The sequence below is a fragment of the Serinus canaria genome, chromosome 27 (assembly GCF_022539315.1).
Source record: "Serinus canaria isolate serCan28SL12 chromosome 27, serCan2020, whole genome shotgun sequence".
NCBI classification, from domain to species: Eukaryota; Metazoa; Chordata; class Aves; order Passeriformes; family Fringillidae; genus Serinus; species Serinus canaria.
The window spans coordinates 3,967,107-3,987,434 of NC_066340.1; the positions used below are offsets into that span (position 1 = coordinate 3,967,107).

General features: G+C 61.8%; 1 protein-coding gene across 1 annotated transcript; it reads left to right on the forward strand.

Moving 5' to 3' along the window:
* Window positions 1-1,753: 1,753 nt before the first annotated feature.
* FMNL1 (formin like 1) lies at window positions 1,754-20,194 on the forward strand. The gene is given in 27 exon segments (XM_050985733.1): window positions 1,754-1,985; window positions 7,863-7,946; window positions 8,186-8,269; window positions 8,358-8,431; window positions 8,987-9,070; window positions 9,285-9,416; window positions 10,717-10,825; window positions 11,037-11,113; window positions 11,206-11,299; window positions 11,635-11,709; window positions 12,191-12,301; window positions 12,536-12,685; window positions 12,777-12,878; window positions 12,986-13,217; window positions 13,425-13,603; window positions 13,605-13,731; window positions 13,830-13,951; window positions 14,484-14,686; window positions 15,319-15,553; window positions 15,673-15,741; window positions 15,842-15,922; window positions 16,509-16,638; window positions 16,725-16,888; window positions 17,110-17,211; window positions 17,438-17,530; window positions 17,705-17,828; window positions 18,767-20,194. Coding segments are annotated over 27 exon segments (3,303 nt in total). The 5' UTR covers window positions 1,754-1,823; the 3' UTR covers window positions 18,871-20,194.
* The last annotated feature ends 134 nt before the right edge of the window (window positions 20,195-20,328 follow it).

Consider the following 20,328-nt stretch of genomic DNA (forward strand, 5'->3'; position numbering starts at 1 on the left):
TCCTCTCCAGCTCCCAGATCCCCAGGGACCCTGGCAATGGATGCCCTCTGTCCTGGCGTGTCCCCTGCCTGGAGTTTGGCTTTGCAGAGGGCGGGGGAGGTTGGCAGAACAGGCTGGGCACGTTCACCCAGCCCTGGTGGCGCCGTGGGGACACCTGGGGACACCTGGGGACAGCTGGGGACAGCTGGGAACAGCTGGGGACAGCTGGGAACAGCTGGGGACACCTGGGGACAGCTGGCAGGTCCTGCTGGGCCCGAGGTGTGGATGTGGCAGCGCTGGGGCTGGGCAGGGGGTTGGGATCCCCTCTGTCCCTGTCCCTTGGCACAGCTCCCCTCCAATCTCAGGGTTCAGCAAATTTCACCAAAAGTCAAAATCCCCCCCAGTCCCAGCCAGTCCTGGTGAGTCTCACTGGATAGAGCTGAACCTCACCAAATCTCACCACATCTTGGTGGATCTCATCAAGTCTCACCAAATCTTGGTGAATCTCACCAAATCTCTCCAGATTTTGGTGGATCTCACCAAATCTCACTAAATCTCATCAGATCTCCCCAAATCTCACCAAGTTTTGGAGAAATCTCACCAAATCTTGCCAAATATCACCAAATCTCACCAAATCTTGCCAAATATCACCAAATCTCACCAAATTTTGCTGAATCTCATGAAATGAGATTCATGACTCTTACCGAGTGTCACAGAATTTTGGTGAAACTCATCAAGTCTCACCAAATCTCTCCAAATTTTGGTAAATCTCCCCAAATGTCCCCAAATCTCAGTGTCTGTCCCTGAACCTCCCTGGGTCTCAGCAGACCTGCCCTGTGCCATGCCCTGCTGCCCTGGCAGGGCTCAGAGCAGGGTCCTGGGATGTGCCACATGTCCAAGGGGTGAGTCTGGTGCCACATCCTGATCCCAGGGCACACTAAATTTATTATTATTTAATTATAAATTTAAATTTATTACTAAATATAATAAAAATCTGAAATGAAATAAATATAAATGATATAAAACAGTAATAAATTACTGCAAGATAAAAGGAAAGTCAAACAGAAAGCCTAAATAAAAAATATAAATAAATGGTAAATTTAAAATAAAATAAACAACAGAATGAAATAAAGTAGTTAAATAAAATGTAATGAAATAATGCATATATAGAACATAAAAATTAAAGCAAAATTGAATAGATAAATAGAATGAAAGTAAATTTAAAAATAAAAATAGAATTAAATGAAATAAATTAGACATGATAAAATAAAGGGAAAACAGGAATAAAAAGAAAATAGAGTATAATAGGAAAATAAAAACCTTAAGAACAATATTTAGAAAAATAAATAAAATTAAATCACAATAAATAAAAAAATTAAAATAATTTTATTTTAGTATAAATTATTATTAATTACATTTACTATTAGATTTTATTTAATATAAAAGTAAGTCTAAAATAAAGTAAAACAAAGAATTAAAAAAAAAAAAGTAAAATAAATAAAACAAAATAAGTAAAATAAAATAAAATAAAATAAAATAAAATAAAATAAAATAAAATAAAATAAAATAAAATAAAATAAAATAAAATAAAATAAAATAAAATAAAATAAAATAATAAAATAAAGCAAATAGGCTGCAGTAAGCCTGTCCGGGGCAGCGGCGCTCCGCTCCCTCGCTGCAGCCGAGCAGGTGCCGGGGCCGCCTCTGGCCGCGGCCGGGGCGGGGGCCGGGGGCGGGCTGAGCGTTTATAGCGCGATAACGCCCCGCAGAAGTTGCAAACGCCGGCGAGCAGCGGCGGGGACGGGCGAGGACCAAGCTCGGCTCGGAGCCGGGGCTGCCCCGCCATGGGCAACGCGGCCGGGGGGCTGGAGGGGGGCGCGGCCCCGCGGGAGCCCCGCGACCACCGCCCGCAGCCCGGGGCCCCCCCCGCCGCCGCCGCGCCGCCGCCCCCCCGGCAGCCCATGCCCGGGGCCGCCGAGCTGGAGGAGCGCTTCGGCCGCGTCCTGGTGAGCGGGGACCGCAGCGCGGGGACCCGGCAGGACAGGGGGGTCCGGCGGGGAGGGGGCCCCACATAACCCCTTGGGGGTCCCTGGGTGGGGGTCTCTCAGCGTCCCTACCGGTATCAGCATCGTTAGCAGCGTTACCGCCGTTATCATCGTTATAATGATCGTGTTGCTACTATTCCGTCCTTCTGTTAATTATTTGATTTGGTATTTAATTGATGTTCCTGTTAATAATGATGACTGCCCCGCTCTCACCTCGTTTCCCCGGGGACGCTCAGCCCTGCCCCGGGATGACCCCCAGCCGTTCCCTCCCCTCCTCGCTCTCACCTTGGGGGGGATCCGATCCCCAAATTTGGGGTGACCCCGAGTCCCGAAGCCCGGGCAGGCTCCGCCATGGCGGGATCGGCGGCAGGGCCGGAGCGCGCCGCAAGCAGCCGGTGCTGCGGATGGCGATGCTTCGCTCACCTCCTCTTCCTCCTCTTCCTCCTCCCGGAGCAGGGGAAGCCCCGGCCGGTGGGCAGCGGGCGATGCCGAGCGCGGTGCCGCGGCATGGATGGATGGCTGGATGGAGGGATGGAGGGATGGATGGATGGAGGGATGGATGGATGGAGGGATGGATGGATGGGTGGCAGCCCCGGGAGCCGCTCGGGACTGCGGGAGAGCGGCTCCCGCTCGCTCCTGCGTCCTTGAGCGGGGCGGGCCGGCGGTGACCTTCGCGCCGGGAGGGCCGGGTCCCGCCACCGCGCCACCCGCTCCAGCCCCTGCCCGTGCCCTCCCCAAAAATGCTCCAAGGAAAAGAAATTGCTGCTTTTATCCCCCCGAGCCCCTGCGGGAGATGGAGCCGTTTTGCCGATCCCGCGCCGGGCGCAGCTTCCACAATGCCGGGATGCGCTCGGTTGGACCTGCCGGGATCTGCTCGGTGGGCTCCCCCACCCTTGCCCCGAGCACAAATTCCTTGGGAGCTCTTTTTATCTTATGGAGTTTATGGGATTATCCGGGCGTGAGCATCGCAGGGGGAGCTATCCCCGCAGCCGCAGGGGGGGAAGATGAGGAAGGTGAGGGCGCTGCTTGGCGGGACCCCCCGGCACTCCCAGGGAGGCTTTGCCGGGGGACACCCGGGCTGGCAGGTGGCTGGGTGTGGTGGCAGTGCCTCCGATGGCTCCGGCTGTCACAGCAGCGGGGGCAGGAACAGCCTCGGGGTGTTTCCGCTGTGAGGCCCCAGGAAGCGGCACTTTCAGCCTGGCTGAGCCCGGCAGGTTGGAAATCCTAAACCAAAGAATGATCAGAGAAGGGGAAAGCGCTGCTCCAGGCCCTCAGCACCACCTTCTGTGCCCTCATCCCGAGGGAAAGGCCTTTTCCAGGAGAAGGGGCACCCAGGGGGCTGCACATGGCCCGACGGGAAGCGGGTGTCTTGTGAAAGCGGCTGTCCCAATTCTGCTTCCTCCTTTCACAGTCCCTTCCCCATTCTTGTGGCTGTGGGGGCAGCAGAACCCCGGGGGGATGGGGACAGGGGGTCCCTCTGCCCTCACCCACCACAAACACATTCCCTGACTCTGCCTTCAAATTTCCTACCTCCCAAGCTCAGTGGTGGAGCAGGTGGTGATGAGCTGGGAATCTCCTGGTGGGACAGGATCCAGACCTCACACGTTGCCATGGTTGCAGTGATGCCATGAGAGCTCAGTGAAAATCAGGTTTGGGCTGGACATCCCAAACTGGGTGAGCTGGTGGTGCAAATCCTCCAGAAAAGCCCAGGGAGGAGCCTAGGGGATCCAAATTGCTGCCAGGAAGGGGATACACCCATTCTGTGCCAAGAAATGGGAATTTATTTCCCAAAACTTCAAAGTTTGGCTTCTTCCCAGCTGGGGCACTGTGGCAGATGCTGCTTTGGCAGTGATGGGAGGGTTGTCCCGTGCCAAGCAGTTTGGGATATGACCAGGTGGATTTTTGGGATGGAGCAGAGGAAGAGCATCTTTGCTGCTGGGATAGGGGTGCTCAGATGCTCCTGCTTGAAGCAAGCAGGATTTCCCTCCCTTTGCATGTCTAGAGGCATTAATTAGGAATATATAAATGGAGTTGTGAGTTGAGGTGTGGTGAAGTCAAAATCAAGCAGTGGCTGGCTGGGACAGGGGTTGCTCCAGCCGGGAGCTTTGCCTGACGGGGGCTTTGCTGCCTCTTCTCCCACGAGCAAGGCCAACATCACCATTGCAGATGCTTTCAGATGTTTGCAGATGTTTGCAGATGTGCTGTTGGCCCCAGCAGCGGGACAGGTCACCAGCGAGCCCTGGCCACAGTGTCAGCCTCGGCTCAAGCAGGAAACAAAGCTGGTCCTCAGCTTCCTGCTGGATCCATCTCCAGCCTGGCTCCAGCACGGTGGCCAAAGCTGGCTGGGGGATGTGGGGCTGCACCAGGGTGTCCCCACAGGGCACCTGTGTCCTGGGTGGGACATTGCCTGTGAGCCACCAGCTGCTGGTTCAGGACCTGGAGAGTGTTTTGTGCAGGAGCCCTCCTGTGCTGGTGGATCCAGCCCTGGGTGAACCAGGAGGACCACCCAGTGCAGGGTGGGCAGGCAGGCCCCCAGCAGGGATGAGGGCACACTGGTGGGATCAGGCTCCTCTCCCCAGTTCAAGCTACAGCAGCTTCTGCCTGTTCTTAAAATAGAGCTGGAGCCACAGGCGGCCACCCAGCCCAGCCCAGCCCAGCCCAGCCTAGACCAGCCCAGCCCAGCCCAGCCTAGACCAGCCCAGCCCAGCCCAGCCTAGACCAGCCCAGCCCAGCCCTCTGCCACCACCCCCCCACCCCGGCCATCCTGGGGACACATCTCATCCTGCACCGGCCTGTCCCTGCCTGACACTGGGTGGGTTTGGGTCTGGCTGGATCCAGGGAGTCCCTGAAGGGTTGAAGTGGTCCTGGCAGTGGCCCCCAGTCCTGTTTGGGCGTGAGGGAGGTCAGGGAGCCCTCAGTGGGCCTGGTCCTGCTCTGTGCTGTGCACTGAGCCCTAGGAAGAGGCAGGAGAACAAGTCCAGTGGCAGTGGAGGACGCTGGAGGGGGCACAGTGGGACAGCTGGCACTTCAGGAGTGGCAGTGTCCCAAACCCCCTCAGGGTGCTCTGTGGCCAGGAGGGATGGAGCATCCCAGGAGTGGCAGAGTCCATTGGTCACTCGGGCACCTGGAGATGTTGGCCCTCCCTGCGGCTGGGCAGAGCCCCTGAGCTGCCCTCTGGGGCAGTTCCCTGCCCTGTCCCCTCCCTGTGGCAGGACTTTGTGCCTGGTGCTGGCTGGGATCTTGTCCCATCCCACATGCTGCCCAGGCTGTCCCTGCCCTCTCTGCACACACACACATCCCCGTGCCCCAGAAACGGCGCTGCCAGGGCTCAGCCTGCCGGGCTTTGCAGCACAAACCCTTCCCCGGGGATGCCAGAACATTCTGTGCCAGCCTCGGTGCAGAGCTCGGCTCACCCGGCTCCGCTCGGCACTGCCCGCTCACGTGTGGAACAAAACGAGGTGTCTGACACCCAAAATAGCTCCATCCCTGCCAGCCACGATAGCAGAAGGCTGTTTTGTACCAGAAAATGATGTTGGTGCTGCTTCACCTCCCCTGGCCTCGGTTTCAGCGGAGGGCAAAGCCTGGCTCAACCCGCAGCTGGAGCTGGGTCCCAGCCAGGCTCATCCTGGTGCTGGCCGTGGCTGGGATGGCCCTGCAGGATCTGTGGCACTTTGTGGCACAGCAGGGTTGTTGGGGGACATTTGGTGGCACCCACTCAGTGACGTGCTAGGCTGTGAGGTTGCTGGGAAGCCCCGGGCAGGGGCGGGATGAGGGTGCTGGATGATGGCAGGTGGGATGTGGCTGCTGGGGACAAGTCGCTGTGGCTCCTCCATCCTTGTCCCCAAATGAGGAAGAGGAGGAAGAGGAGAACCAAGTCTTTCTTGTGACACGTGTGAGGTGCTTGGCTGCTGCCCTGCCCCACACCTCCCACCCTGCCCCACATCACCCACCCTGCCCCACACATCCCACCCTGCCCCACACATCCCACCCTGCCCCACATCACTCACCCTGCCCCACATCACCCACCCTGCCCCACATCACCCACCCTGCCCCACCTCCCGCCCAGCGGTCCCCCCTCCCCGGCAGGAAATGAGAACCGGTTTCTTTGTGCTGCCGGCTGAGGCTCCTCAGCGGAGCCGCTTCCTCCCCGGCACCACAAGCCCACCCGGGACGCAGCCACCACCCAGTTTGTACCCGACCTGTGCCACATCCTGCCCGCAAGGGAGGGACCGAGGGACGGCGGGGCTTGGGGCAGAGCCATCTCCATGGGCACAGCCCTGCTCCACCCTCGTGCTGGGTCCTGTCCCACCCAGGGTCCTGCTTGATCCAGGTCCCACGTGTGAGGGCTTAAAGCTGGTCCTTGAGGAGGGTGCCACAATCCCCTCTGTGCCAAGGGCACCCAACAGCATCCCACAGAGGTGCCACGGGTGTGGCTGAGCCCTGGCCGAGGTGTCTGAGTGTGTGGTCCCTCTTGGCACAGCGCTGTCCCTTGTTCTGACCCTCATCCATCCCAAGGATGGCAGCTTGGGACCAGCAATAGTGACAGCCGGGTGCTGCTGTCACCTTGCCTGTCCCAGAACCCAGTAGCTCCAGTGGCTTCAAAGTGAGGCCATTTCTGACCCTGCAGCCTGATTGTCCCCCTGCCCAGCTCTTCGTGCCAGCCAGCCCCAGCCCAACCCAGCTCCTCCCCACCCACAGCTCCTGGTTTTGGCTTCTTGTAAAAGCAGCTTGACAGGTCCTGCCTGGAGGAGGTGGAGAGGTTTCTGTTCCTGCCCACCACAGTGGGACCTCTCCCCTTGGACCTGCTCTTCTGTGGGCAACCAAAGCCCTGGGAGATGCCTTCCACCAAGGATGTGGTTGCTCCAGCGTGGCATGCACCCCACATCCCCATCCTCCTCCTCAGGGAACCCCAGGACTGGGATTTCGGGGAGGCTGGGGCTGTGCATTGCTCCACGTGCCCTCGTGCCACCTGCAGGTGCTCTGCAGCCGAGCTGGAGCACAAAACCTGGGTCCTTCAGTGAAATAAATCACCTGTGAGCCAAGCTGAGCTGCAGCCTGGCCCAGGCCATGGTGGTGTCCCATGAAGGTGCCCCATGGTGTCCCTGAGCAGAGGCAGGGGCCATGTCCCGCTGGTGGCGGGGGTGGTTTCGGCAGCGCCCGGCACCGAATGGAAACCACGTCACGTCCTGTGGGGGCTGGGGCTGGGCAGGGGGGCAAGGAGGGACGTGGGGACGAGCCAGGCCCTGACATCATGGTCTCTCAACAAACACTGCTTTCCCCAGATGGGTTTGGCACCACCTGTGGTGGGGGGGACTCAGGGGTGACCCCCCAAGCACAGCCCAGGCTCCTGGGTCCCTCAGTTGTCACCAGTCATGTCCCTGTCCCTCACCCCGTGTGGCACTGCTGGGACTGGGCTGGCTGAGGCTGGGTACATGGGACACTCATGACATGGGGGGGGGGTGTCCAGTTCTTCCTCCTGTCGCCCACCCCTCCCCTTGGGCACCCTTGGGTGGGGACATTACTGATGGGTCCATGGGATGCTCACATCCTGGGAGTAGTGCTGTCCCCAACCTCCCAGAGCTGTCACCATCATCCCACCAGTGCCCCCATCCTGAGAATGCTGTTTTCATTTTTCCACCATGATCCCATCCTCCCACCACTGTCCCCATTGTTCCATCAGTGTCCCTGTTGTCACACTAGTGTGACATCATCATGTCCTACCAGTGTCCCCATCTGTCCACCAACCTCCCCATCCTCCCATGGCTCTCTGAGCAGGGGGTGCTGCACCCCAGGGGTGGTTTTGGGGTGACCCCCAGCGCTGACACCCTTCACCCACAGAATTCCATGAACCTGCCCCCAGACAAGATGAAGCTGCTTAACCAGTACGACAACGAGAAGAAGTGGGAGCTGATCTGTGACCAGGTGAGGTCCAAGCTCACAGCCTGGTCCCCAGTGCCATTCCTGTCCCCAGGTGCCAATCGTGGCATGGTTTGGGCATCAGTCTGGCAGTGCCAAGCACTAACTCCATCTCGTTACTGACACAGCACCTCATTAACCTCATTAAGCATTGATGCCATTAGGGTGTGGCTGCTGTGGGGACAGTGGCATGTCCCTGTGCCACAGTGGGTGGCCCAGTTTCAGCCTCTCTCTGGGGCTCGCAGGAGCGTTTCCAGGTGAAGAACCCTCCATCCGCCTACATCCAGAAGCTGAAGAGCTACTTGGACACAGGTGGAGTCAGCAGGAAGGTGAGGGGTCCCCATTGCACCCCGGTGCCCTGGTGCCCGTGCCAGGCTGGGCACAGGGACGGTGCCAATGGCTGTCCCTGTCCCACAGTTCAAGAGGAGAGTGCAGGAGTCGACGCAGGTGCTCCGGGAGCTGGAGATCTCCCTGAGGACCAACTACATCGGGTAAGGGTGGGGGTGGCATTGTCACCCAGCTGCTGCCACTGTCTCTGGGATGGGGATGGACGTGTGCTGGCTGTGGCTGGAGGGTGACAGCAGGATATGGAGGCTGTGGCCTCATCTTGCTCCCTTAGCAGTGTTCTGATGGGAGGCTGAGGGTGCTGAGGCAGCTGGGGGTGCTGGGGTTCTGAACCCCATTATGGCTCTCTGGTACCCCCAGGGTGCCAGGAGGGACCGTGCCCCCACCCTGGCTGTCCTGACCCCCGGTGGGTGCCTATGGTGCCCAGGGCCAGGCTGTCCTGTCGTGGTAGTGGTGGCACAGTGGCAGTGGTGACAGTGATGGCAGGAGAGCCCTTGGGCTGTGTCCCCTATATATCAGATTCACCGTGGCACTCACCTGGCCTCAGAGAAATGCCAGCTCATGGTGCCACCTCATGTCCCCAGCTTGTTCCACCTTTGCTGGGGACCTCTGAGCAGGGGGTGGCTCTGCTGAGTGTCTGGGCACAGAGGGAGAGAGGATGTGGGGGTTGGCAGAGCCCACTAACCCTCTGCACCCTCCAGCTGGGTCCAGGAGTTCCTCAACGAGGAGAACAAGGGGCTGGACGTGCTGCTGGAGTACCTCGCCTTTGCCCAGTGCTCCGTCGCGTACGTCCCCACGGGGTCCCCTGTCCCCAAGGCTGGGATCAGCCTCCCCTGGGGCTCAGCAGGGCTGGGGTGGTCCCTGAGGGTGCCCTCCCTTGTCATTAGGGCAATGCTCCATGGCTGGGGCTGAGCAGAACATCCCCAACATCCCTGAGGGGCATCTGCCCATATTGGGGTGCCGTGTCTCACCTGTCCCCGTGTCCCCACGGGCCACCAGGTATGACATGGAGAGCTCAGAGAACAGCCCCGGCTCTGACAAGGGCAAGGAGCGGTCGCTGGAGGACCTGAACAAAAGCACCTCCTCGTCCCCCACCCAGGGCTCCTCCAAGCCGCGGCCCCTCACTGTAAGGTAACGTGTGGTGCCATCCCCACCTGTCCCCTTGTCCCCGCGCTGTGTCCCCCGCTGTCGCCTCGCTGCACCCCGGCCGCACCGCGCTTGGAGAGGGGCTTGGCAGGGAGACGCAGGCCCGGCCCTAAAAACGGGGGCCCATTGCTGGTTTGAGGGTGGGGACAAAGCCACATCCCCGTGTGCCCCCAGGGGCTGAGCCCTGCCCAGGGCTGGGCTGGAGCAGTGTCCCCACCCTGGCACTGCCACCGTGCTGGGGTGCTCTGGTTAAACAGAATCCCAGAATAATGAGGTTGGAAGAGACCTTTGAGATCATCGAGTCCAACCCGTGCCCTAACATCTCAGCTAGACTATAGCACCAAGGGCCATGCCCAGTCTCCTTTTAAACACATCCCCTGGAATACACAAAAATTGGGGGTGTTGGAGATTTTGGGGGAGCAGATTGCAGCCCCCTGGTTTAAAGCCGGGGCGGAGGGACGGGCCTGTGTCGCCCCAAGCCGGTCCTGGTGGCCGGTGGCTCTCGCTTGGTGCCGCTCGCCCGCAGCCCCGTCTAACCCCGCTCTTCTCTTGCACGCTGCCGGGGACGCGCTGACGGTAGGTGACGGGGCACCGGCGGGACGGGGACACCCCACGGGACCCCGCTGCTGGTCACCGGCATTGGGGACAGGGCCTGCGGGGCATCCCCGGTGGGCGGGAGGTCCCAGGGACACCCACCGCGGTCACCCCACGAGCTGTAACGCGGCACCCTGGGGACCACGGGGGTCCCTCGCCGCCTGCCAGCAGCTCTGGAGGAGCCGGGGTGTCCCTCCCAGCCCCAGGGACAGGTCAGGAGGGACGTGGCACCCGCAGGGGTCCCATCCCTTGTCCCCGAGCGCGGGTGTCCCCGGGGCGGCGCGGGAGCCCCGTTTCTCCCTCCTGTCCTGCAGGCTCTAACGCGCCTCCAGCTGCTGCCTCTCGAACCAGCACATCCACACCCTCCTCCGCCACGTTCACCCCAGCGTCCCCTGCGGTGCCCCGGGCAGCGATGGGGACGGTGCCCCCAGGTCACCCGGCAGCTCCTGCCCGCCCCGGTGAGCCTCCGAGACCGCCCGTGTGCACGAGGGGGCCCCAAAACCCACCCCATACCACCCCCCGGTCCCAGGGCTTCTAGACGGGCACGAACACAAGGGTTTGTCCCGTGGGGCGCAGCCGCCCGGGTGCCCGGTGTCCCCCCGCCCCCGCTGCCACCCCCTTGCGCTGTCCCCGCTTTGCGCTGCGCCCGCGGCTGGCCCGGGCCCCTCTCAGCATCGCTCTCCCCGCCCAGGCTGAACCCCTCGCACAGCAGGAAGACGCTGCGCAACTCGCGGCTCGTCAGCCAGAAGGACGATGTCCATGTGTGCATCATGTGCCTCCGCGCCATCATGAACTACCAGGTGGGAGTGGGCGGCATCCGCCGGGACCGCCCGGGGCTCCCCCGGCATCCCCCGAGCCTGCGGGGGCAGCTCCGGGGTGGGACCGGGTCTGCATCCCCCTGCTCTGAGATGTCCTCGCTCAACCTCCTGCCTGGTGGGGACCATGTCCCACGGTCCGTGAGTGCCTCCAGGGGGACGCACGACCCCATGAATGCTCCTTTCCCCTCCGCAGTCTGGCTTCAGCCTGGTGATGAGCCACCCAGCCTGTGTCAACGAGATCACCCTGAGCCTCAACAACAAGAGCGCCAGGTAGAAGCTGCCCTGCCCCCTGGTGTCCCTTGTCCCCCCTGTCCCCTCGCCCACCCCACGGCCCCAGCCCCCTCACACCCCCTCCTCTGCAGGACCAAGGCTCTGGTGCTGGAGCTGCTGGCCGCTGTATGCCTGGTCCGAGGTGGCCACGACATCATCCTGGCTGCCTTTGACAACTTCAAGGAGGTGAGTCCCCAGCAGAGACACCCAGTCCCCAGCAGGGACACCCAGTTCTCACATGAACATTTGTGCTCCAGCTGGGTTTGTGCCTCAGTTTCCCTGTGTGTGGCGGAGCCCTGCACCACCCCCAAACCTCTGGTTTGCTCAGGGATGTTCCACTCACTGGGTCTGATGTCCCCATGCCACCATGTGTCCCCAGGACCATATTCCAGCTGGGCTGGGTGCCTGGCAGCACCAGTCAGGGTTGGGATGGTGTCACCAATAGACACCTCCTGTCCTGTCACCCTCCTGGGTGCCCCCTGGCCATGTCCTCCCTGCCTTCAGCTCCCTGCTCCCCCCAGGTCTGCGGGGAGAAAAACCGCTTCGAGAAGCTGATGGAGTATTTCCGAAATGAGGACACCAACATTGACTTCATGGTGAGTGGAAATCCCACGTTCTGCTGTCACCAAGGCTGCTGCACTGTCCCCAGGCCATTATGCCCCAAGAGCTCCTAAGCCACCACACTGTCCCTGTCCAGGGATGCTGAACGACCAAAGCTCTCCCCAGGCCACCATGTCCTCAGGGGCTGCTGAGCCACCGTGCTGTCTGGGGGGTGGCGTGTCCTAAAGACAGCCGTGTCCCAAGGACTGTTCTGCAGTCCCCATGGGCTTCTACGCTACCAAACTGTCCCCAGGCCATGAAGTCCCAAGGCATGCTGAGCCACCAAACTGTCCCCAAGGCCATCATGTCCCCAAGGCCACTGCGCAGTCCCCAGGCCACCATGTCCTCAGGACTGTGTAAACCCCCACGCACTCCTCAGGGGCACCACATCCCCGAGGGCCACCAAATCCCCATGAAACCCCTGGGGCAACATCCCCAGGAGCCACCCTGGCCCTGTGTTGGGCCGTGTCCCCGCAGGTGGCCTGCATGCAGTTCATCAACATCGTGGTGCACTCGGTGGAGAACATGAACTTCCGCGTGTTCCTGCAGTACGAGTTCACCCACCTGGGGCTGGACCAGTACCTGGAGGTGGGAGGGGGTGATCCCAGGGGTGGGAGGGGGTGATCCCAGGGCTGGGAGGGGGTGATCCCAGGGGTGGGTGATCCCAGGGGTGGGAGGGGGTGATCCCAAGGGTGGGTGATCCCAGGGGTGGATGATCCCAGGGGTGGGTGATCCCAAGGGTGGGTGATCCTGAGAGTGGGAGTGGGTGATCCCGAGGACGGAGGGCACCGATGGTGACACCAGGACGCTGTCCCTTGGCAGACCCTGCGCCTCACTGAGAGCGACAAGCTGCAGGTGCAGATCCAAGCCTACCTGGACAACGTCTTCGACGTGGGGGCCATGCTAGAGGACTCGGAGACCAAGACGGCGGTGCTGGAGCACATGGAGGAGCTGCAGGAGCACGTCAGCCAGGTGGGCCGTGGGCGCGTGGGCAGAGCTGCTGACGCAAGCCCCGAGGGAGGGATGAGGACGGGGCTGAGCGGCGGCGCCTCGTCCCCCACAGTTGACCGAGAAGCTGCAGGATGCGGAGAACGACTCCATGGCCAAGATAGCGGAGCTGGAGAAGCAGCTGAGCCAGGCGCGGCGGGAGCTGGAGGCGCTGCGGGTGAGCCGGGGGTGCCGCGGTGCTGAGGGGAGCCTGGGGCTCGGGGACCGGGCTCTGAGGGGTGCAGAGGGACACCAGTGACCTGCCGGCGGTTGTCACCTGTCCAGGAGCAGCTGAGCCCCCCGCGGCCGCCCAGCCCGCCGTCCCCGCAGCCGCAGGAGTGCTACCGGCTGGCGCTGGAGCGGCGGCTGGCGGAGCTCGAGGAGAAGGGGCTGGTGCAGATTCTGCGTGGGCCCGACGGAGACGTCGCCATCGAAATTGTCCCCGTTGTCATAGAAACCCCCGCAACCCCCGTGGTTTCTGGAGAGGCCACTGCCACCACCGACACCGCCTGCACAGGTACCGTGGGTGCGAGGGGATGTCCCCTTCCCGTCGGGGGCACCTGGCACCAAGAAGGGGTGGCAGTACCTCTCTGGGCACAGAAAATGAGGCGGGGGTGTGGGGATGTGCCCGGGGACTCAGGGTAATGCGGTGGCAGAGGGAGCGTGGCGGTGGTGCCGTGCCCTGCTGTGTCACTATCTCACCCACCTCTTCTTTCCCTTGCAGATGCTCCGGCTCTGGCTCCAGCCCCACCTCCCCCACCAGCACCTGCTGCCCCCCCGCCTCCACCCCCTCCACCCCCCCCACCTTTGCCGGGGGCTGAGCCCATCCCTCCCCCACCCCCCGCACCCCCTCTGCCCCCGGGCGCCGCTCCTCCCCCAGCTCCCCCACTCCCGGGTGCCCCTGGTGCCACCACCCCCCCCACCGCTCCCGGGGGGGCCAGAGGGCCCGGTGCCTCCCCCTCCACCGCCCCCACCCCTCGGTGGGGAGCCCCCAGCCGGGCCGGGTGCCCCCTCCACTGCCAACGGTTCAGGTGAGTGTGACCCAGGGATGGTGGGGATGCTCCCAAGGAGGGGTCTGGGGGCACTCTGGGGTGGGTGTGACGTGCCCCCCCCCGCCTGTGACCCTCAGTGAAGGTGAAGAAGCCGATCCAGACCAAGTTCCGCATGCCTGTCTTCAACTGGGTGGCCCTGAAGCCGAGCCAGATTGACGGCACCGTCTTCACGGAGCTCAACGATGAGAAAGTGCTGCAGGTGAGCCCAGGGGACAAGGGAACGGGCACAGCAAGGTGCTGCAGGTGAGCCCAGGGGACAAGGGAACAGGCACAGCAAGGTGCTGCAGGGGAGCCCAGGGGACAAGGGAACGGGCACAGGGGGACTCGGTGCCCCCGGCCATGCTCGTGCCCTCGTGCCCTCCCTGTACCCACCCGCCGTGTCCAGGGCTGCAGGAGGAGCTGGAGGTCAGGAAAAGCCTTAGCACCATGGAGAGGGACACGGGATCAGGAGGGCTTCTCCTCTCACCCTGTCCTTGTCCCTTTACTCCATCCACACCTTCACATCCTGTCCGTTTCTTCTTCCTCATCTCCATCCTCTGGTCCCCCAGCCCCCTCCTCACCCCTCCTTGTCCCCTTGCCTGTCCCTGTACTTGTCCCCGTTGTTCCATCCTCATCCCCTTGCTTCATCTTGGTCCTCACTCCTCACCCTTATCCTGGTCCTCTGGCCCCGTCCTCACCCCAGATGTCCCCTGCCACCTCCCTGCCGTGCCCACAGCCCTGTGTCCCCACAGGAGCTGGACATGAGTGACTTTGAGGAGCAGTTCAAGACCAAGGCGCAGGGCCCCGCCCTGGACATCAGTGCCCTCAAGGCCAAGGCCACGCAGAAGGCCCCCAGCAAGGTGACCCTCATGGAGTCCAACCGTGCCAAGAACTTGGCCATCACCCTGCGCAAGGGCGGCCGCAGTGTCCAGGACATCTGCACGGCCATCGAGACGTGAGTGACCCCCTGGGGTGGGCAGGGTGGGACAAGGTCAGACCCAGCCCTGCAGGAACAAGGAGCTGGGGCGTGATGGGATGCAGGAATTGGTATGGGCGTGCAGGGACAAGACTCAGAGAGATGGAAGGTGAGGGGATCAGAGGTGGACAGATGGAGGGCTAGAAGGATCAGATGTGGAGAGATGGATGGTGGGGGGATCAGATACAGAGAGAGGCATGGAAGGATCAGAGATGGAGGGATGGAGGGATCAGATACAGACAAATGGAGGGATGGAGGGATGAGATGTGGAGAGGTGGAAGAATGCAGGCACCAGCTGTGGGGATGGAGAGATGCAGGGATGAGATGTGAGACAAAGGGCTGTGGGGGCCAGGCACAGACAGACAGATGCAGAAAGCAGCTGTGGGAATGAAGGGATGCAGGAACCAGAGATGAAAAGAAGGGATGTGGGGACCAAAGATAGATGGAGGGATTCATATGGAGAGATAAAGAGATGCAGGGTCCACATACAGAGAGATGGAGGGATGCAGGAACCAGCTGTGGGGACAGAAGGATGATGGAACCGGTCGAGGGTGACAGGGGGGCTTCGGGACCTGCGGCAGGGCCTGACAGGGGGTGTCCCCTATCCGCAGGTACGACCAGCAAGCCCTGAGCCTCGACTTCCTGGAGCTGCTGCTGCGCTTCCTGCCCACCGAGTACGAGCGGACCCTGATCGGGAAGTTCGAGCGGGACCAGCAGCCGCCGGAGGACCTCTCGGACGAGGATCAGTTCATGATCCGCTTCAGCAAGATCCCGCGCCTGGCCGAGCGCATGAACGTCATGATCTTCCTGGGCAGCTTCGGGGACACGGCCCAGCTGCTGATGCCGGTGTGCGCCGGGGCCGGGCGGGGCGGGGGCTGCGCGGAGGCGGCTCCTGCGGCCACACTCACACCCTTCCCTCCCTCCCTCCTTCCGTCCTTCCCTCCCTCCCTCCTTCTCTCCCACAGCAACTCAACGCCATCATCGCCGCCTCCATGTCCCTCAAGTCCTCCAGCAAACTGCGCCACATCCTCGAGGTGAGGGCTCGGGGGGAGGCGGCCCCGGTCGTGCACACAGAGTGTCCGTGGGCACTGTGCCCTCCCGGCCCCGTGTCCCCAAGCCGTGGTGTCCCTGCAGATCGTCCTGGCCTTCGGGAACTACATGAACAGCAGCAAGCGTGGGGCTGCCTACGGCTTCCGGCTGCAGAGCCTTGACGCGGTAGGGCCAGTGTGGGTGTGGGGGGATGGGGGCACTGCCACTGCCAGGGGACCCCCCTGGGGACAGAGGGACACAAGGGCCACCTGCAGAGATGGAAGGACACAGGAACCTGCTGTGGGGATAGAGGGATGCAAGGACCAGCAGTAGGATGGAGGGACGTGAGGTTTAGCTGTGGGGACAGAGGGATGGAGGGGATGTTGGGATGGAGAGGCAAGGGGATGGAGATACACAGGAGCAGGGTTGGAGGGATGGAGACCTGATCTGGAGAGGTTAAAGGATTCAAGGACCTTGATGAAGGAAGATGGGATGAAGGAAGATGGGGACCTGGTGCAGGGATAGAGGGAGGAAGGTCAGACATGGGGATGTGGGGATGAAGAACCAACTGCAGGGACTGAGCGATGCAGACCCAGACATGGGGATGGAGAAAGATGGGAATCAGCCATGGGAGGGGAGGGATGCAGACCTGGCTGGGGGATGGAGGGATGGACACAGACCCAGTCACACGGAAAAAGGGCCACCTGAGGCAGCCCTGAGCAGGGTGAGGGGGTGGTGGCTGCTGCTCGGGGCTGACTTTGCCCCGCCCCAGCTCCTCGAGATGAAGTCGACAGACCGCAAGCAGACGCTGCTGCACTACCTGGTGCGGGTGATCATGGAGAAGTACCCGGAGCTCACCGGCTTCCACACCGAGCTGCACTTCCTTGACAAGGCAGGCACAGGTAGTGCCCACGGGCCCCGGGCTGGGGGTCAGGGCAGCCCCTGGCACTTGGAGCCTGCCTGACCCCGCAGTGCTGACCTCCCGCAGTGTCCCTGGATGGTGTCCTGCAGGACGTGCGGAGCCTGCAGCAGGGCATGGAGCTGACCCGCAGGGAGTTCATGAGGCAGGATGACAGCCCCGTGCTCAAGGACTTCCTCAAGGTCAACTCCGAGGTGATGGAGAAGCTGCAGGCTGACAGCAAAACTGCCAAGGTGGGTGCTGGGGTGGGGCGGGGCCGTGGGGGCTGTCCCCTGAGTGGGGACACCCTCTGCTCACACCTCTGCCCCACGGGAGAGGCTCCTGCTCGGGATGTGGCTCCAGTGGGACAGGCAGAAGGGAACAGGGCAGGATGGGGAGGTGGGAGAGGCAGGAAGGAGGTGGTGGGCGATGGACACCACTGCCCAGCCCTCAGATCAGGTGTCTCTGCCCACAGGAAGCGTATGAGTCAGCTGTGGAGTATTTTGGGGAGAACCCCAAGACCAGTCCCCCCACCACCTTCTTCCCCATGTTCATGCGCTTCATCAAAGCCTACAAGGTAGGAGGGGACGTGGGGGTCTCTGTTTCTGAGGGCTGGCAGGAGATTTGGGGCACCTGACTCAACTTTGGAGCAATCAGCAGAAGTCACAGGCTGGAATGCCTTTGGGATGGTCAGAGATTTTGGAACTGGGTTGGGTGAGCTGGGGGCTGTGAGGCAAAGAAGGAAGGGGGCTGCAGTCCTGGATTCCCCTGGCTCAGCACTCCCTTCCTGCTCCTCTCCCAAGAAAGCAGAGCAGGACATTGAGCTGTGGAAGAAGCAAGAGGCCGCAGCCAAGGAGGCGGAATCAGGCTCCCCTGGCAGCGAGCAGCAGCCCGAGGTGAAGGTGCCCCCATGTCCTGGTGGGGTCCCAGCCCCAGCCCTGGCTGGCCTGAGGGGTGGGGAAGGATTAAACAGGTCCTGGGGAGGGAGAGCTGGGTGGGAGGTGAAGGAGAGGGTACCCCACCTCCTCTGGGATGTGATCACAGCACTCAAGAGCCCTGTCCCCTCCCAGCTGCCTGTCCAGAAGGCCAGGAGGCAGCAGATGGACATGATTGCTGAGCTGAAGAAGAGGCAGATGGTGAAGGAGCCACTCATCTATGAAGGCAAAGATGGGGCCATTGAGGATATAATTTCAGGTGAGAGATGAGTCCAGGTGAGCAGCCAGGTGTCCCCGCCTCACAGACCCAGTGCTGGGGACTGCAGGGGCTGTCACAGGAGCCGGGGGGTCACCAAGCCCTGTCATGGGGACCAAACCTACCTGCAAGCACCTTCACATCCCACATGGCAAAGCTGCCGAGCACTCCCTCCCCTGTCTCATGTCTCTTCCTCCTCTTCTGCTTCTTCCTCCTCTATCCTCCTCCTCCTCACTGTCTCTGGATCGCTCTGCTCAGCTCTCAAAACTGTTCCTTTCACGGCCCGGACGGGCAAACGCTCGTCCCGGCTCTTCTGCGACGTGAGCTTCAACGAGGAGAGTCCTCTGTAGGTAACGTGGGGCGGCGGGGCGGCGCAGGCGGGCGGGGGCTGCCGGGCTTCCCCCTCCCCGCCGGGATTCCTCCAGGATTTGTTCCACGCTGAGCCCCAGACCCGGGACACCCGGGATCGGCCCCCGGGGCGGTGCTGGGCTCCCGGAGCCGGCGCTCGGGGTCCCACGAGCTGATTGTTGGGAGCTGCTGCTCCTCCCGTCCCTGCGTTCGGCCCTTGGCTCCTCCTGGGTGGCCTCATACCCTGAGGGGCAGAGACAGGACAAGGGGCAGGGGTGTTCAACGAACTAAGGAGAGTTTTAGGTTGAAGGCTCGGAAAAAATTTCATTCCTGTGAGGGTGAACCCTGGCACAGGGTGCCCAGAGCAGCTGTGGCTGCCCCTGGATCCCTGGCAGTGTCCAAGGCCAGGCTGGAGGAGCTTGGAGCAGCCTGGGACAGTGGGAGGTGTCCCTGCAATGGCAGGGGGGGGCACTGGATGGGCTTGGAGGTCCCTCCAACACAAACCATTCCATGTCATCGCGATGGCTGCGGGATCCCGGCCATGCCGGGTGGGCAGTGAAGCTCATCCGGCCCCGGTGCTTCCCCCGGTGCAGATCTGCGGAACAACCCGTACCGGCGGGGGGACAAGGCCCGCGGCAGCGCCAAGAAACGGGCGGCGGGGCAGAGCCTGCAGGCGACGCCGGACATCGCGCTGTGACCGGCGCCGTCCCTGCAGCTGCAGCACCGGGGCAGGACCGTCCTCCCGACTCAGATGGGACCGCAGGATGTCCGTCCCTCGGCCCGGGGCTCGACGGGGTGGAGGGACAGAGCCCGCTCCGAGCTGCTCCAGCCGCTTAACGCGCCAGCTCCGCCTGGCCTGCCTGGGCCGGGCACAGGCACCCCCGGCGCTTGCTTGGCCGTGTCCCTGAGCTCCTCTCCCCAGGCTGGCAGGGCTGGGAGGTCCTCCTGGCTACAGACAGGGAGGGGGAAGCACAGAAAGGGCTCCAGCTTGTCCTGAAAGGAAAAGAGGGGCTGTCCCATCCCTCGCACGCCGGCCGCGGGGCCAGCCCTGTGTCCTTGTCCCACCCTCCGCTTGCTGGTGCCTTCGATTGCCGCTGCAGGAGGGGAGGGGGTGTCAGCCAGGGACACAGCGCTCCCCGCCCATCTCCCCCGCACCTCTCCCCCGGCCCGCAGAGCCCCCCGAGAGCCGCGTTCTCCTGCTGCAAAGCTCCCAGCCCGGGCACCTCCCGGAGCCAGGGGCTGGCAGCGGTGCTATTTTACATGATTTTATAAGTCTTCCTTCAAATTTCTCTGTGCTGCGGCAGCAGGGATGGGAACACCTCCACACAGGGTGTCCCCAAGGCTGTGGCAAGCAGCGCTGGGCTGTTCCTCGCCGCAGGGGAGGCTCCGTAGCTGCGACAATCAGCATCAGGGACAAGTTTCTCTGCGAGGTGGTAGCACCTCCGCCCACCTGCATCCCCAGCATCCACCTGCACTGTCGGGCTGGAGCCTCTGGGTTGAACCGGTACTGTCAGCCCTGCGGGGCTCCCCGTTTTCTCGGGTGGGACACGCAGGAGATGCGGGCAGCCCCCAGCCCCGCGATCACAAAGGCTGCGCCGTCCCTGCTGCCGCCAGGCAGGAGCGGCCCCGGAGCCGCAGGAGCCTCTCGGTACCGGACCGGACCCGGCTGTCGCCCCCTGCCCTGCCCCGCTGCTGCTGAGTAACCCCGAGCCCGCAGTGCCGCAATGAAACCTCTCCTGATACATTTACTCCATTAAGCAGCCCCCGCTCCTCCCTCCTCCCGTCCTTTCTCACTCGTCACAGCTTTAGCCAGAGCAGCCGCTGCTTCCTGCTGTATTTAAGCTGCTTCAGCGCCGGCTCCGTGTCCGGGGAGGGATGGGAAATGAATGTGTAACTTATAAATGCCTTTAAGCCAGAAATGTAAACCATTAACTGCTCATTTGTATACATTATTTTTATATACTGAAGGCCTGTTTAATCTAAAGCAGAACTGGTAATAAAATGTCTCAGAGGATAAAGGACTTGTCTGGGAGAAGGGTTTGCATGGGGGGGCGATGCTGTCATCAAGGGAGGGAGGGAGAAAAGGAAGGAAAGATGGAGTGAGGGAAGGATGGAGGGAGGAAGGGGGGGGGAAGACAAAAGGAGGAGAGTGGAT